The following is a 16,824-nucleotide window of genomic DNA, read 5'->3' on the forward strand; positions in this document are numbered from 1 at the left end:
TGGATTTGTGAGGTTTGTGGAATTTTTTGTGTGCTTATTTTTATGTTTAAGTCCATATCGGATTATAACAATTAATGTAATTAATTTATTAGTTACATAATTTAAATATATATATATATATATATATATATATATATATATATATATATATATATATATATATATATATTGATTACTTCAAATGGAATGGATAATTTTTCACAGAAGAAATTAAAGAAAACATGGGTTACTCAAACTTTTGTTTTATTTCAAATACATTAACAAAACTCTCAAGTTAGTTTACAAGGAAACCAAAAAAGAATTTGTAGGAAATTTTGAGAGTAAAGACTTGAAACAAAAGACCCTGCTCAAACTGAAAGAAGGTGGGGGAGGGGAATGGATTTCCTTCAAGAGCTTTCTTCTTCTTCTTCTTCTTCTTCTTTTTCTTCACTTTTTTCTTCACTTTTTTCTTCACTTTTTTCTTCATCTTCCACTACTTTAGGTTCCTCAGATGCTACTGGTGGATGTGATGGCTCCTCAAATAGAGGCTCAGGAGGTGTAGAAGAACCAGTCCTCTTGTGTGCAGCAGCTTGGAGCACATGGCTGTAGTTCCCTTTCTCCATGAACAGTTGTTGAAAGTGGACTCTGCAGTAGAGGACACCATCAAGGGCAGCATAGCTTGAATGTGTCAGAGGGCACCCTGCATGAGCACACCTGAAACAAGTCTTGTGGTAGCATTCTCCTTCCAGTGTTACCTATTTCATCAACAAAACCAAATTTCCATGCATGGTTAGTTTAGTCATGTCAAACAAAATCCTATTTAAAGTGATTTGAAATCATTCTAAATTCAATGGTCTTATTAGTTTTTATGTGTTTTTGGAAAAAATTAAGTCTAAGTTCTATATAAAATGAGAAAATTGAAAATTCATAAACCTATTGTCTTAAAGGTGTTTGTTTAAAAGTGGTGTCAATCTTTTTATGTGTTTTGAATTCAAATTACATTTATAAAATCTCTCCATGATGAATCCTCACTCAAAAGACCCATCAATGTTATTTACATGATATAGATGTGAAGTATCTAGTGACTTCTTTATGAACAATACTAGTATTTTTGAGAAATATGACAGTACAAACTTGTTCTCACTTTTTCATGTTTCATGGTGAAGATATGAGAGATCACAGACCTTTTCAAGAGGATAGACTGTTTTAGCGCATACTGCACATTTGTCCAGGGTTCCACTGAACATGGAAGATAGCTTGCTGGGAGTTCTGTTCTGCTATTGATCATGATATAACTTGTATGTTAGATGGAGAATACAATAATACGTAATCATACATAGGAAAGTGTATGGTAGTATAATTAATTCGTAAAGTGTGTGTCAAGAAAGGATAGGGAACATACTATTTCATTTTGTTTCTCAGCCGACTTTGCTGCAACATTTAGAATCAAGAAAACAACATAGCTTCATTAGTGTAAATAACAGGAAGTGACATGATCATATGTTTAGCCAAATTCATAACACAAAAAGTTTAGCCAAAAGATGCTCTTCCTCTTACCGAAGTTCTTGCTGAAATTGCCAGATTCCTTGAAGAGTTGTTCAAAATGTGTCTTGCAGTACAGAACTCCATCCATTGAGGAGTATGTGCTCATCTGATCAACATTGAGTTGTGAACAATGTTTAAAAGACAACTTTTTAATATAATGTGTGAGAAGAAATATCCCACAAAGCAAAATCTTGGTTTTAAATCTTTTGTATAAAAGTGGCATTCCTAAACCTCCTCATATCAGAACAAATTACCATCTTTGTAGAATGATATTAAGATAAATTTTCTTTGACCCTCTTAACTATAATGTCTCTGATTCCACATTGGAATTACAAATAGATAATAGTAAAATCATGAAGGAAAAAATGAAGAGAATGAAGGGTGTTGTACCGTGAGACATCCCTTGCAGTGACTGCATTTGAAGCAGTTCTTATGGTAAGGAGTGCCTTCAAGAGTTAACAGGTCAACCACATAAACAGTCTTGTCGCATGCATTGCATTTGTCTAGAGTTCCAGTGAAAGACATGTTTTTTTTCCTCCCCTTCCTTTATTGCTTGTGTTTTTTTTTTTTTGTGTTTTTTATTCCCTTTGGGGATGTCTGAGGAACAAAGAGGGGTTGAACAAGAATGCTCGCCTCAGACAAAAGGGAACTGAACAAAGTCTTGGATATGTCTCAGCAGAAAGTAACTTATATCAACACATAGGTTTCTTTGTAAGTGGTTAACAAGTGATTGTAGACCCTAAAATTGTGAAACAAAAATGGAAAAGCTATGTGTTATTTGTGGATATGATCTAATTGAATGGAGAGAAAAGAGGCTGGTTGGTTTGACCACTTTAATTAGAAGAGATTATTGGATGGAACAAAAATAGTTATTTCCAACTTTTCTTTGGTTTATACTATTCTTGTGATTAAGATGTGGATTTCATAATTAAGAGGTTAATAAAAGATGTTAAGCTCATTGATCTTTGTAAATTAAGAGACTATTTTTATCTTTAGCATGTTTTAATTTTGGTCAAATCTATAGTCATCAGGCTCCTACTTCTCTTCTCCAATCTTGAATCTAGAAAGAAAATAGTTCATCCTCCCTGGTATTGTAACAGTAATTTAAACTAGTATTTATTTATTGAAGAAATAATTATAGAATCTGTGAATTAAATATAGATCTAGGTTGAAATAGCTTTTTTTTTTTTGCAAAATTCACGTTCCACTTCTTTAAATTAGTTTTTGATAATCAGCTTTTAGAGATAATGTGTGAATTATATCCATTAAAGAAAATTATAGACTGAGTATGTAGAAAAATTGTACAAATAATAAATTCTTAGAAGTAAAATTGTTCCATAGATCCTTAGATAATAAAAATAAAATTCCAATCATTAATATTTTTTGTTTTTTACTTCTTGTGCTTATATTATGTTCATGCTTTAAAGAATTCATGAGATTATAATATTATTTAAACTCATCTTTACAGATCTTCGTTCTTATCTATATATTATTCAACTCTATCTATTTAGTTTCAAACTCATTTAAATTCATCTTATTAGTTCAAGTATAATTTGTTTCTTAATCAAACTTCTACCTGTGCTCTTCTCAGTACATCTTTGTACCCTTTCGCCAACTTCTTTTCTAATTTTTCAAGTTTTTGTTTTTTCTTGAGTGTTTTATCTCCTTACATGAATTATTGGATTTTCAAATTCAGTATTAATAATATCAATACTTTATCAACAATTATATTTAATTAGCTATTGAAAGGATTGCTTGTATATGTGTTTGAACATGGGTATTAATGAGGATTTTGTTAGCGTTGCTAAAAAAAACCTATACTTTAACAATAAGGATATTCATGCTAATAAAAATGCAATACTATCTTCATTTCTTTTCTTTTACTTTCTTTACAAACAAACATGAGAAAAAAAATATTTTCTTCTCTTTTTTTTCTTCTTCTACTAACAAACTTAGAAAATTATTTAATTATTTAATTTTCTACATCTGTGGTTTTTTGGGATTTGTTCTCCTAAATCAAACATATCATTAAATTTATATAAACATTTCATATTATTAGGAATCTAAATATAAATTTAAATTTCACATTAAGTACAAAGAAGAAAATTGAACTAAGAAAAAAGACTTACATACTCATCATCTTAAAACTTTCAACAAAAAATTGTTATATTTTCTTATACACATTGATTCATATTTTCTTATACACATTGATTCATAGGTCATGGTGCCAATATAAAGTATCCAACCACAACAAAGTCTTATTCTACTAGATAAATCAGAAGTCTGTGTAGAGATTAAAGAGCACAAAATTATGGAAAAATTAGAGTCCTACTTCAATTAAAGTAGTTCCTAGCTTCAATAAATTTTATCGCTCTTGTTTTCCAATGTTTAATTCTATTCCAATCATGAGACCATTAGCACATAGTGAATCGCACAATCAAGGAGGTAGCACAACTTGTTGACTCAGAATGAGATCTGAAATGGTCTTTCCATGCCTATCAATTCTTCGAGAACAGTTGACACCACCATCCAGGATGTTCCTGACAACAATGTTCAATGACTGGATTCCTTTGACTTCATATATCTCCACTGTAACATTTTCATTGACCCTTTTGTCTGTTTGATTTCTTGCATCTAGATCAGAAGAAAGAGACAAATCCAGAAGATGGGAGACCACTGATTTTACCCACTGAGATGTAATAATTAGTTTCAACCTCTTATAATCAGGAGGAAAATGAGGGATGAGGGAAAAATTTATGTCATTTCCTTTATCTCCAGCTCTGCTGTGTGCTACCTTGTAAAGTGGAATCTTCTGGCCAGATGGAGCAGGTGAATGTGAGCAACTACTACCAAGAAAAGCAAATTCTGAAGAGGATTTGTCAATTTCAGTTTGTAGTTTTGCTGCCACTGTCAATGTGTGCCTCAGATTGTGTTCAGGATTAACTACTTCATTTAGCTCACTCACTGTGTTCCTCTTTACCCCAGTTCGCCAGAAAACTTCTTCGCGGTTAACCTGAAAATAAATCTAATTATGATGAATATTTCTAGCATAATGGTTATGAATTTTGCAGTAAGATTAAATCACTAGCACTGCAACTAAAATAAAGGTCTTCAAGACATAGCAAGTTTTATTGAACGTTCAAGTTTATTATCTGACTTCAGCAGTTCAGAAGGAACACTTCAGTAAAATGAAATGCTACATTTCTCAACACCATTTTGACTATTAATTTCCTTTAGTTCTCATTCCTCAAGGTATAATGTTGATTGAACAACTAAGCCTTATTCCATTAAAAAGGACTTCTCTACAAATTGTTTTACTGAAAATTTGGCGTTTGATATAGCCCGATGGAGTCTGCCACATCCATGTGTTTAAGTATTGTTCAAGTACATGCATATACACCACTGTGAGTAAATCCATGAGAGAGGAAGGGGGAGGAGAGTATACCAAATGTTTCTCTAGAAGATTCTCCTTCTTATATCCAGTACTGCATTTAAATAAAAGATATGTCAACGTCACTAAAGATCTACTGCAGAAGTAATACTGTGTCTCAAACATAACAGCATTCAAAACAAAATGAAGAACCAATATGCAGATGTCTAGTACATCATAGCTAGCTCTTCAAAGTTTAACAACCTAGTTTCAACTTATTGTTCCAACTCCATTCACAATTAGTGTTTTCCAAGTCTTGAATATCAAGTTTGTTTTATAACATTACAATTCTAATACAAAGTGCAGACTCTGATAACCAAAGCAATGTGAAGAACAATTTTGACAAAATTACAATTTCACCAGCAATCATCAAATTAGAAGAACATTGATTGTTAATTCAACAGAGTTATAATCCTACACTTCAAAAATTGGCCATTAATAATTTTAATGAAATGAATGCAGAAGAAAATCTTCAGTAACATCAACCTTATACCACCACCACCAGCTGGTCCATTTGTATACAATGCTATAAATTCTCTGGTAAATTGGAGGGCTTGTTCCTTCTGCTCAAAAAGGCCATCCATGCGTAGCCTGACATCTTCACTAGTTATTTGTGACTGCTCATTTCCATTGCTGCTGGTAGCTTTAAGACTATCAAACCCAATTATATAAGAAAGTATACGGTGATTAAGACCAGGAAATATTTCTTCCATCCATGATCTAACCTAATTAAGCATATGAATTGACCAATATTAATTGATAATAATAGATGTACCTATAAGTCTTATCAAACAGTAGAGTCAACATAAATTATAAAAAAAATAAAGCTAGATCACTGATCTAAGTGTTCCTTGTAAGCTTTTAAACGTTACCAGATATTCTGCTGCTTTAGCACGTTTAACACATTCATAACCCCCGTAAGATATCTCTCCCCATCCTTTCCATCCACAATCCTGCAAAAAGTATTTAAAGCATCAATGTAAAGGTAAATTCAGTGAATGAACAGCGAATGATTAAGATATCTACCAGCGGAACCAGCCGCAAAAGTTTATCTGGAACTGATACAGTAGATGGTTTCGCCCCAAGACAGAGAACTCTAGAGCTTGATAGTGGACTGAAAGAAACATCCTGAAAATTAATCACCTGTGAAGAACACAGTGAGTTTTTTTTTCTTCCTTTTTTGTTGTATATTCTACCATCTAGTGATATAAATGTTCAGGACTTCACAACTAACATTTAGCTTACCACATCAGGGGTTACATAAGCCTCTGGGTCTCCAACCTCATACAATAATTGTTCAGCACATGTACTGAAATTTAAAACTCCACCACTACCTTCGGCCTTTGCTACACACACTTGGCCATCAAAACAGATTTCAGCAAATGGAAGTGATAAATCCAGTAGTTGCGGGAAGGACATATCTCGGTACTGGTCTCCTAAACCAAACAAGATAGCGCTTAAAGAGTATCATCTCATTGACACAACTTATCCACACATATTTTATATCAAACGAAGGGTAGAGATAAGCTATATCAGCAGACCTGGATGCATGAAATATCCTCCTGTGAGTTGGCAACCACATTCTAGAAGATGGCCAGCCAGAGAACCTTGAGCTAGATGATCTAATTCATCCCAGTTCCATCCTAGTTCATAAACCTACTCATTCACCAGGTTAATCCTTCAGAATTATGTTCCATACTAAGTTACAAATGACTGAATAGTATTATTCAAAAATGTAAGAGATTGAGGATGAACAGCTAATACAATATCTTTAATTATCGAATACTTATGATTCTGTCTTTGTTTGCTAGCATAGAATATTTGTCACATTATAAAAAAAGTTAATATGCTCTGTAAGAAAAGTCTAGAACTTTTCTGAAATAGAATATTAATTAATGTGAAAATTTTTAATAACCGGATAATGAGTTATTTTTCTGTTCTCACAATGTTACTTTTTTTATCAGTGTCTTTAGCTACTTCAACAAAGTCTACCTGTCATATACCAAATTTTCAAAATGCCTTAAGCTGTCAGGGGATGAAATATGAGCGGGGAAGAAGTATGAATAGTTCTAAGGTCTAGCATGTCACCTGTCACAAGGATGTTTAGGGAATCAATCATGGACAATCAAACCTGCTAATTGCTAAAGTTCAACTTTTATATGGAAGAATGGGAGTGGCAAAGGTTGATCTCTAAAAACCATTAGGTCATATAGGATTTCATACCGTGCGAATTGTCAACTCTATCAATAGCTTCAGTTATTGAGCATAAAAAGTTTTAGTCAGCAATGTATGTTAACTCAGAAAGTTCAATGAGTAGTTACTATTGATTCAGTGACTGAATTGATGAAAATCACATTCCATGAATAGTTCTTGAATGACTTAAATATAGTTCTACAAATGAAACATTTTCAACAAATTTATCTCCTTATCTTTCAAGAAAAAAATTGTGGGAGATGTTTCAAAGGCATATTAGAATAGAACAGAACATAACATATGAGTTTTACTTTATGATTGGTATATATTTTTGAAAAAAAGAGAACAGTACATGAGATTAAAAGGAGGTACATTTTGGTTCCCTTAAAAAGAATAAAAATGAAAAGAAAAAACAGTGTTCAAGCCACTTCCATCTACATCATGCTATCTTAGTATTGAAAGAAAGATAAGGAGAGGACTCCATGTGCTGTGATTCATCATTAGCATCACACTCTAAGAGAACGAGAGCGAAGTACTTTTTGAAGAATTATCCTAAGCATACAGAAGTTAATTCTAACTGTACTGACTTCGTTAAAATAAAGAATCAAGTATCAAATTGAACTCTATAAATTTCCCTATAACTTATGAAAAACTATATTGAAGATATGAAGAATGAATTAAGTCACTAAAAAGAAAGTATTGATTAAGATGGGAAATATGAAGGAAAGAACAGATCATACCATAGGCGCTAGAAATAAAGCAGCATCTGCAATTCTCGAAGAGATTATTACATTTGGTTGGTAATTTTCAAGACAACGAACAATGGGAGCAGCTCCCAAGTATGTGCTGATACCCTTCGCAAATTACAGCCAAAATTAACATCCAGATTAACAGAAGTGTGGTAAAGTGAATAAAACATGTGTGGATAACTAAATTTGATCAGATTATGCTCACTAAAATATTAAAAATACAGACAAAGTGAAATATATTGGTCCCTTAGTTTGAATCAGACTGCAGCCTTATAAGTCTAGAACTGAAGAATAATTACAGAAGGAATCAGTAATATCAAAAACCAACTCTCCAAAAAGCTTATATTGTAAAGTGATACATGAGAGATTTTATCTTGATCGCCCTTTAATGCAAGCCACTTTTGATTTAAGGCATGAAAACGCCCCATCCTACCTTATTTTGAAATTGAACTTTCTCTTATTTAAAATGATGCACGGGGCAAGAATCAAACTCTAGAGTGTTTGTTATCTGATCAAAGTTCCTTAATATTACTATTATTTCCTTTTATTTGATTAATCGAATCTACCTAATAACTGTATGTTGTTATATTCCCATCTTTTAGCTTATACAAATTAGGTTCTATACTAAATTGTCAGTAACAACTGTAATTGAGGATGTATTACATACAAAAGAGTAATAGAAGACAAGTAACCAGAAATTATTTAAAATAGAAGATGCAAAGTTTTGCACAGTTTTTGTCCTCGTCTCCTATGATATTGACTGCTTTATCATGGTATTAGGAATTCATAGGAAATCTCACATTGGGTAGAAATAAGCAAGATAAGCAATATATACAATGAGAAGGATGTACAAACTCATTGTCTTAAAATTTTGGGTTGAAAATGGTATCTTGATCCTTTATATGGATTTGTTCATGACTCATTTGTATCAAATCTCTCCAATGTTTCTCCTCAAAGAACCCACAAGCAGTATAAAGAGTTAAATTAGTCTTGGTGACCAGCTTGGATGAGTATGTTATGAGTAGGAGATGAAATCCTAAGTTTATGGATTCCTTGCATGGAAAGTTTCCCTGGCATATTCTTCTCCGGGTAGCCATTATGCCCTCCAAGATTTTTGCTCTCTGATATCCAATATGTCGTTTGATCTCTAACTCAACCCTGCCATTGGATGTGCCTTTCTCTGTAAACCACTATGCTACCTGACTCATGGGCAACATTATCATGTGCCACAAGCTTCCTGGCATGTCATCTTGACATACCTTCACCAGATTAATGTGAAGCTTTATTAGCTCCAACAACCAACTCACTAACATGTTCACAAAGTTTCTCAAATGGCCTCCTCTTCATGACATTTGTAACAAGTTTAACTCATAACACATATGTTTGGCTTGAAGGAGAGTGTTAAAGATATGACTTTATTATATTAAATAAGGAAATATCTTAGCAAATATTGCTCATTATTAATTATTGATTTTGTTCCTTGTTATTTATATATCTTTGTTATAAGTAAGAATATCCATGTGTACACAACACACAATTACAAATAATCCTTTCAATAGTTTGTTACGGTTGTTTGAATAGGAATCCAAACACACCCAAATAGGTAGTCAAAAAAGGGCTAAAAACTAAACTTGTCACATTTGGTGCAGGCAGGTGGTTGGTTGGTGAATGAATTTCTCATAAATTGGTGGGGAACGTATCACAACAGTAAATAAAAACAGTTTTAATTAGAGAATGACTTTATATATCACAAACAGCCTCGTGAGAAAATATTCTTACTCCATCCATGGAATATGATTTTGCTGGTGAAAATCCTGAACCTGAAAGATTGTGTATGTATAAGTTGTGAAACTAAGTACAGAGACTAATTAAATTAAAAATCCCAAAATTTAATTTATTTTTTAATATATAATTATATTAAAAGGTGGAAGAACTGCACAACCAGATGCTCCAACAATTTCAGAAAAGCACCTTGCAAAGAGCTAAGACTAGGAAAAACATTGGAAAGTAAAAACAGATGCCTTTTTAATCTTAATTAAAGAGTAAATAAATATAAAGCTCATAATGTTAACAGCTATCATTCTGTTAGCCGGAAAAATCTCCTTATTAGAACACTCCTATTGTTTGTTTATACATTAGATAGAAGTAGAACTCTCCATGTCATCCAATTACAGCAACTCAATCTTTCTAGGCGGAGAACCTTTACCAAAGGTGAGATCTCCCAACATACAAACAAAATGAGAAGAAGAATTGTAAGGAGGGTAAAAACAAAATGTATGAGACAAATAAATTGAACAGATGAAATTTAAACATTCATTTAAAATTTGACTACAACATAGGCTAAAGGAAAGAGTTGAAAATAAGACTTATTTATTATTCTCAATCATAAAAAAATACATTCTGATATTTTCTATTTGTAATAATTTAATTCTCCTAAAAAGGGAAATAGGGAAACTATGAAAGTAAAATAAAGGGAAATAGGGAAACAAGGAAAGTAAAATAAAATAAAGATTATATATCTATTTCCTCTAATTAGGAAGATTCTAAAGATATTATCTCAAATTACAACACTCCCCTCAAGCTGGATCATACAAGATTGTATGAACCAAGCTTGGTATAGTCAAACTCAATTGTAGAGAACGTCAATAAACCAAATTGGACAGCAATGGACGAGGGCGAACTAGCACCATGAAACTTCAACTTGGACAACAATGGACGAGGGCGAACTAGCACCATGAAACTTCAACTTGTACAGCAATGGACGAGGGAGATTTTCATAAAAAATGGATGATGACTTGCAGCAGCAAACAACAACAAACTACAAGAACAGATGAAGGGCCTGCAGTGGCGAACAACAACAAACTGCAGGGACTAGATTGCCATCAATTGTGGCGAACAACAACAAAACTTCAAGAACATGATTTCCATGAGTAACATATGGGAGGCCTACAAAGGGTAACAACCACAAACCTATAGGGACTTAACTACCCTAAACAGCAACAAACCTTTAGGGACTTAACTGCCCTAAACAACAACAGACCTGCAGGGATTACACTACCCTGCAGCGGCACTAAAAGGCTAACAGCCACAAACCTGTAGGGACTTTAACCACCCTGAACAACAACAAACTTTAAGGGACTTAACTGCCCTAACAACAACGAATCTTTAGGGACTTAACTGCCCTGAACAGCAACAAACCTGCAGGAACTGAACTGTCTGCATTGGCTAACAGCAACAAACCTATAGGGACTTAACCACCCTACAGCGGCTGAAACAGCAACAAACCTTCATGGACTAACTACCCTACGGCGGCTGAAACTTTTCTTCCCCTCACGACTGAACGGCATATGCACGTCAATGACAAAATGTGAAGGTGGAAGAACTGGTGAGAACCGATCCGTACTTGGGGACAAATTTGAAACCCCTAACATCGAACGAGCCAAATCAGCGAGCGGTCTCATAGAACAACTCTCAGTGAGCTGTTACAACAAGGCATTGGCAGAAACCAAAAACACCAAAGATTGGGACTTATGATGGCATCAAAAAGGCCAAAGACAGGTTGGAGGTCCAAAGTTCTCGCTGGAATACTCCTAAATGCTTAGCTTTGTACTCACACAAGAAGGACATACTAAACTTGAGCCTAAGAAGAAATGTGATGCAATGGCGTTGAGAGAATGGTGGAGAAAGGTCAGTGGGCTACACGCGCCGGCGACGATGGCGGCGCGTGGCGGCTCCTCTCACGGAGCGACTTCCGACATTGTGATCACCGGTGTTGGGCGCACCTTTCTGTCCTATCAACGACTCCAACCAGCGACGGCGGCAGCGGCGGTGGTCGGACAGCAGCGGCGGTGCGACTTGTTGCAGCGGAATCGAGCCCCAAGATCAGGAGCTTTGATACCAAGTTGAAAATAAGACTTGTTTATTATTCTCAATCATAAAAAATACATTCTCATACTTTTTATTTGTAATAATCTAATTCTCCTAAAGAGGGAAATAGGGAAACTAGAAAAGTAAAATAAAGGGAAATAGGGAAACTAAGAAAGTAAAATAAAATAAAGATTATATATCTATTTCCTCTAATTAGGAAGATTCTAAAGATATTATCTCAAATTACAAAAGAAAGTTTACAGGAAAATCCAAATACCTATATTAGTGACAGACACCTCATGAGCCACAGCAACAGAAACATTGAGACCCAAGCTATCAGCAATTTCTAAGACCTTGTGTTGAGCACCCAGAGGATCCACTATTAAAACCAAAGAGTTAGCGAAGTTAGAAAAAAAACGGGAAGTCATATATATCAATACTAAAAACAATGTTGAACATACTATCTTTGGACAATCAATAGTTATTGTCATTCATTACATCTGATGCAGCATCAGAAAATACTCACTTGCACCCATATTGGTAATTATGCAAGTTCCTCTTTCCAAAGCCAGAGGCAGCAGCATACGCATCCAGTTAGAAACTGCAGAAAAAATTTACAGATGTTAAACTTAGAATAAGATTGGAAAAAACACAAGAGCAGGACACAAACCAACGGATCACTACTAATGGCTTCAATGTCATATACTCAAATGATTAAATGGTTAACATGCTTTCTAATAAATATAAATTTCAGTTTCCTGTCTAAAACATAACTGAGAAATTATACCTACAGGTGCATTACACATCTTAAAAGAACTTAAGAATTGGAATGTAGCACCCTAGATAGTACAATATGAGACTTAGTTAGTAGATATAGACCAAATAATGAAACTAAACAATTTATTTGAACAGGAAACGCATACTCTGAGAATCGTAACCATCACCACCAGACATCATGATTTGATAACGATCAACGAGAGTCCGCTCAGCCAGGCATTCCAGAACCAGATAATTTAGTTCTTGAACTCTTTGAAGCAGCTTAAGAGCAGCCAAAGGCCTGTCACCACCAAACCCTGCTCCACAGCCAATGTAAACCTTATCCCTTCGCCTTCGAGGATTACTTCTCTGTAATGCAACATCAACACAGTTAATCACTCACTAGCTGATGCTGCATTTGAGACAGTAGCCACAAAGATAAGCAAAGGTAAGGAATAATAAGACAACCAGCTTGATTAAACAGTTATGGATCTCTTCTTCATCCTGGGGTTCCATCACTTCAAGTTCCTCTTGCACCTTTGATTCTGCTAGCTAAAACGACTAACCAAATGAAAAAGAAAAGAAACCAAGAGCCCTTTTACATCAAGAGAAAGAATCTACTAAAATGTAACACAAAAAAGTCCCAAGAGACATTTTCATTCACAAGAAAGGAATTCAAGATAATGTTTCTTTAATCAATGTGTTGAATTCAAATATGAGACGTGGGCACGTTTGAACTTGAAAAAGAAGTGTGTGAACTATTCATCAAACACCTTAAATTCAAACCAGTTTCACCATCTTCTTCTCGGTTTTTCTGTTTTGAATGATTGAACAATAACATCAAATTCAAACCAAAATATTATCAACAGTAGGCTACCGTATCCAACTACAAGGATAGCATGAAGAATCAAATCAAACTTGACACTTGAACCATTGATCGAAATCAAAACGTGTACTAAACCATAACCCCACGGAGAGATGACACAGAGCTACAAGCAACTTAGCATACTATTTCCAATTCAATGAGAGAAAATGTGGGATGAAATAATTATATCACAACATGCAGAAAAAAGAGACATTTTTCATGTAGCTCAGATTCAGCATATACATAAGTTCACAATGACATGCCCACTTACAAATGAAGGAAAAATTGATAACGATTGTGCAAAATCCACTCAACAATGTAAAAATATGAAGAAAATGATTGGTGGGTGTGAGAAAGGAAACCCAACGAAATTAAAATCCTTTAGTGAAAAGTGACAATCAGAATAAGATGGTGGAGTTAGTTCCTCCATTTAAGGACCCACCTAACGCAGGCTTAACTAGTCTAGGTATCGTTTGTACGATGGTTCCGTGCATCAATTGACATGAATCATATCTTAGTACAAGACTTCGTCAGCATGTTTGGATAAGATTGAATTTGGAAGAAAATAATTTTAATAAAACAGATATACATGTAAGTTTATTATATACAACAGTTTTGAATACAATATTTATTAAATGTAATAACTTATTATAAGAAAATATGAAGAGCTATTTTTTAAAATATAGTATATTTAATAAATTAAGTTTCTGAATTATTAATTTAAAAAGTAAATATTATGAAAATTTTAATTGCTAAAAATATACACTCTAAACTTTACAGCTATTACTTATAAATAAAATAAAAAATATTTTTAAATGAAAAACATACATATACATGTGTGTGTTAATTAATACATAAAATTTGACAAAATATAGAATATCTATTTATTGTAATGTTTAATTATTATTTAAGATACATTTTTACGAGTTATTCATAAAATATACTTCAAATAAATTAAATTAATTGTATATTAATATATTTTGGTAACTAGGAGAGAATTGTAACACCTACGTCTTTACAATGTGTAACATGTGAGAATTTAATAGCATTGTATGTATAATGTGAACACCCAATTACATTTTTTTAAAAGAAAAATAAAGATCATTCTATGTTTTAACATCTCTCCCACATCTCTTTTTACACCATTTGTTATCCACAACATCTTGTCTCTTTCCTGTTAGGCTATCAGTCCAAGTCTATTTTTAACAACCACATTTTGCCTGTTTTCCTATTAACACCCCTACTTATCCCATCTATTTCTTTTTTCTCCAAACATTTTCTTAGTCTAATTTCTACATTTCTTTTTTAATATTTCTCTCCACATTTTGTGCATTTAATCATACTATCCATCTTTTAATTCACTAGTGGAAAAAATCGTTTTTTATGATAGGTAAAAATGACCTATTATGATAGGTAACCTGACATCATAGTTCTGGACATCATAATGGGTCTGTGCATTTTATGACGTAACAGAAAATTACGTCATAATAGTTTCAGCGTATTATGACGTAATTTCTGTCACCTTAGGACAGATTTTCACTTATCAATCATAATATAGCGAATTTTTTACTGGATAGAAAAAATTCATTATTACATTTGACATATCCAATCAATTTACAATTAGTTTTCTGTATTATCATCTCATCAATCAATTTATAATCAATATAACATGAAATGAACATATTCAATTAAACTAACATAATGAAATTCATTTCAAACATTAAATTGTCTAATAATATTTAATACATAATTTGTACATCAAATCATATATTAAATCCAAATATAACATTAATCTACACTACATTTTAGTCAAATTTATATAATTTATTGACACTTAAAATAAAATAAGCATACTTAGTTCTAATGTCTTCAATGTCTGAAGTTTCCATTGGAAATGAATCATTAAAGATCTACAAATAAAATAATTAAGTTAGAACAATTTTGTAATAAACAGTTAGATAAGTATTTAGTTAGTTTTTTAATACCTTATTCCATGAATCAGTAATGTTTGTACAAACAATGATGTGCATATGCTTCACTTAGAAAGGAAGAAAACTAACAATTCTCCAAATTCACTTCACTTAAAAGCCTTCTTATATAATGGAATTGAAATTGAAAGTTAAAGAACAAAAGTTAAAAGGGAAACCACCTTTTGGCTTCTCGACAAAAGAAAGGTGCTGCTAAGATGAAGAAATTTGAAATGTCTGAGCTGCAAGGTGTAGGTAGTTTTGCTACTCTCACAAGCTCACTGAATCAGATTGGTTGTGGTAAAATGTAAAATGTAGTACCTAGTTAAAAATAGGTGTGGAATTAGAAAACATAAATAACAAAAGTAAAAATGCAAAAGGAACATGGAAAGTCATTTGTTTCAATTACACTATTTTTTTAAAATTAAAAAACACAATGACAAGAATAAGATTGTCATGAGAGATGCAAACAGGGAAAACAGCTAAAAGCAATGTAATCCAATCAGAAGTTGGCATTGAATTTCATAATTAAATTTTAGTACTGATTGAGATTAGTAACTGGTTTTGGTTTAAGACCAACGGTATCACCTATGAGAGGCAATTCTGCTCAAATCTACCAGAACTAATACAGGTGATAAAGTTATACCTTCTAGTATTTAAGAATGAAAACTGTTTAATGATTCCCTAGTTGTCACAGGCAAAATCAATATTTACCAAGATTGTTCATCCCAAAACTGTTTAAGATTCTTGTAGCAAAGCAAAACTTGATTAACACGTCTACATTATTTTTGCAGCATTTAACAAGCTGCAGACAACAATAACCAAAAATCGGTTTCTGAATTTTGCAGTTTAACATGAAATCAAAATTATAAAATAAAAATTTAATATCAACATATGAAAGTTTAACTTTGAATCGAAAACTGTTATGAATTGAAGCAATTTTGTGAAATTTTTGAATTGAATATATTTTTGCATTTATTGTTTACAAAGTTTCATTGTATCAAAATCCTGGCACACTTGGCAATCTTAAATCTCAAGGTGTGTTAAATTATACTTAATGTGTGTTTAAGAATAAAATAAATCTTAAGCAACAAGACTGAACAAAGTAGAAGGCATAATTACTCTGTGAAGAACTTTGAAAAAAAATTGATCTTTTTCCAGTTTAATATAGAAGCAGATAATGCTGATGTTATAAAGCATACAGACTTCACTTATTGCATAATGCCCCTTATGAAAAAGAATGCCATCTCATTGAAGTTTAAGATGTAAACATTCTCTAATGCAACTAAAGTTTATAACTTCATCTCACATGTTGTAGTGTTTTTCTTTTCTTGCTTTATTTTTTCTCACCCCAAAGATGCTGCAAATTGCCAAATTAGCAGCAACCTCATCCACCCAAAAATCGTTAGACAGTATTTAAATAGCAATATTTTAACCATTTTAATATCACAGTTACGTAGAAAAGAAATCTCC

At 32.8% G+C, this 16,824-nt stretch overlaps 2 protein-coding genes and 1 long non-coding RNA gene across 7 annotated transcripts; 1 reads left to right on the forward strand and 2 right to left on the reverse strand.

Annotated features, from left to right (window-relative positions):
* The first annotated feature begins 240 nt into the window (after window positions 1–240).
* Window positions 241–1,395, forward strand: LOC148191224 (uncharacterized). 2 transcript variants are annotated; one of them, XR_015783077.1, is made up of 3 exons: window positions 241–362; window positions 482–768; window positions 1,146–1,395. It is a non-coding gene; the product is annotated as an uncharacterized LOC148191224 (long non-coding RNA). The 2 variants fall into 2 exon arrangements; XR_015783078.1 differs by having other exon boundaries at window positions 242–362; window positions 482–710.
* On the reverse strand, window positions 252–2,932 carry LOC124821406 (LIM domain-containing protein PLIM2b-like). 2 transcript variants are annotated; one of them, XM_047293278.2, is made up of 5 exons: window positions 1,915–2,932; window positions 1,537–1,630; window positions 1,382–1,410; window positions 1,164–1,256; window positions 252–734 (listed from the first exon to the last, which is right to left on the reverse strand). In XM_047293278.2, the coding sequence occupies exons 1-5, from the start codon at window positions 2,047–2,049 to the stop codon at window positions 387–389; spliced, it is 699 nt and encodes a 232-aa protein (XP_047149234.1). In that variant the 5' UTR covers window positions 2,050–2,932; the 3' UTR covers window positions 252–386. The 2 variants fall into 2 exon arrangements, with proteins under 2 accessions (XP_047149234.1, XP_047149235.1); XM_047293279.2 differs by having other exon boundaries at window positions 1,164–1,253; window positions 1,915–2,931.
* A 698-nt stretch (window positions 2,933–3,630) lies between these two features.
* Window positions 3,631–13,844, reverse strand: LOC124821403 (propionyl-CoA carboxylase). 3 transcript variants are annotated; one of them, XM_088102491.1, is made up of 14 exons: window positions 13,827–13,844; window positions 12,988–13,080; window positions 12,687–12,888; window positions 12,290–12,364; window positions 12,041–12,142; window positions 9,676–9,716; window positions 7,888–8,001; window positions 6,496–6,610; window positions 6,200–6,390; window positions 5,981–6,097; window positions 5,827–5,907; window positions 5,441–5,679; window positions 4,970–5,009; window positions 3,631–4,537 (listed from the first exon to the last, which is right to left on the reverse strand). In XM_088102491.1, exons 2-14 carry the CDS (start codon window positions 13,033–13,035, stop codon window positions 3,962–3,964), a joined length of 1,941 nt encoding a protein of 646 aa, XP_087958617.1. In that variant the 5' UTR covers window positions 13,036–13,080; window positions 13,827–13,844; the 3' UTR covers window positions 3,631–3,961. The 3 variants fall into 3 exon arrangements, with proteins under 3 accessions (XP_087958617.1, XP_087958616.1, XP_087958618.1); XM_088102490.1 differs by lacking the exon at window positions 13,827–13,844 and adding an exon at window positions 13,656–13,815; XM_088102492.1 differs by lacking the exon at window positions 13,827–13,844 and adding an exon at window positions 13,656–13,808 and having other exon boundaries at window positions 12,988–13,064.
* Window positions 13,845–16,824: the final 2,980 nt, after the last annotated feature.

This window comes from Vigna umbellata, chromosome 11 (assembly GCF_029865625.1).
Source record: "Vigna umbellata cultivar VRB3 chromosome 11, Vumbellata_1.0, whole genome shotgun sequence".
NCBI lineage: Eukaryota > Viridiplantae > Streptophyta > Magnoliopsida > Fabales > Fabaceae > Vigna > Vigna umbellata.

What these genes read in the sequence shown, in the direction of transcription:
- LOC124821406 (XM_047293278.2), bottom strand. Translation starts at nt 2,049, where the DNA reads ATGTCTTTCACTGGAACTCTAGACAAATGCAATGCATGCGACAAGACT. An exon ending in CAATTTCAGCAAGAACTTCG is followed by an intron (nt 1,411 to 1,536) that starts GTAAGAGGAAGA and finishes TAAATGTTGCAG; the next exon opens with CAAAGTCGGCTGAGAAACAA. An exon ending in CAGTCTATCCTCTTGAAAAG is followed by an intron (nt 735 to 1,163) that starts GTCTGTGATCTC and finishes TTGATGAAATAG; the next exon opens with GTAACACTGGAAGGAGAATG.
- LOC124821403 (XM_088102491.1), bottom strand. Translation starts at nt 13,035, where the DNA reads ATGGAACCCCAGGATGAAGAAGAGATCCATAACTGTTTAATCAAGCTG. An exon ending in AATTACCAATATGGGTGCAA is followed by an intron (nt 12,143 to 12,289) that starts GTGAGTATTTTC and finishes TGGTTTTAATAG; the next exon opens with TGGATCCTCTGGGTGCTCAA. An exon ending in GGTGTCTGTCACTAATATAG is followed by an intron (nt 9,717 to 12,040) that starts GTATTTGGATTT and finishes ACAATCTTTCAG; the next exon opens with GTTCAGGATTTTCACCAGCA.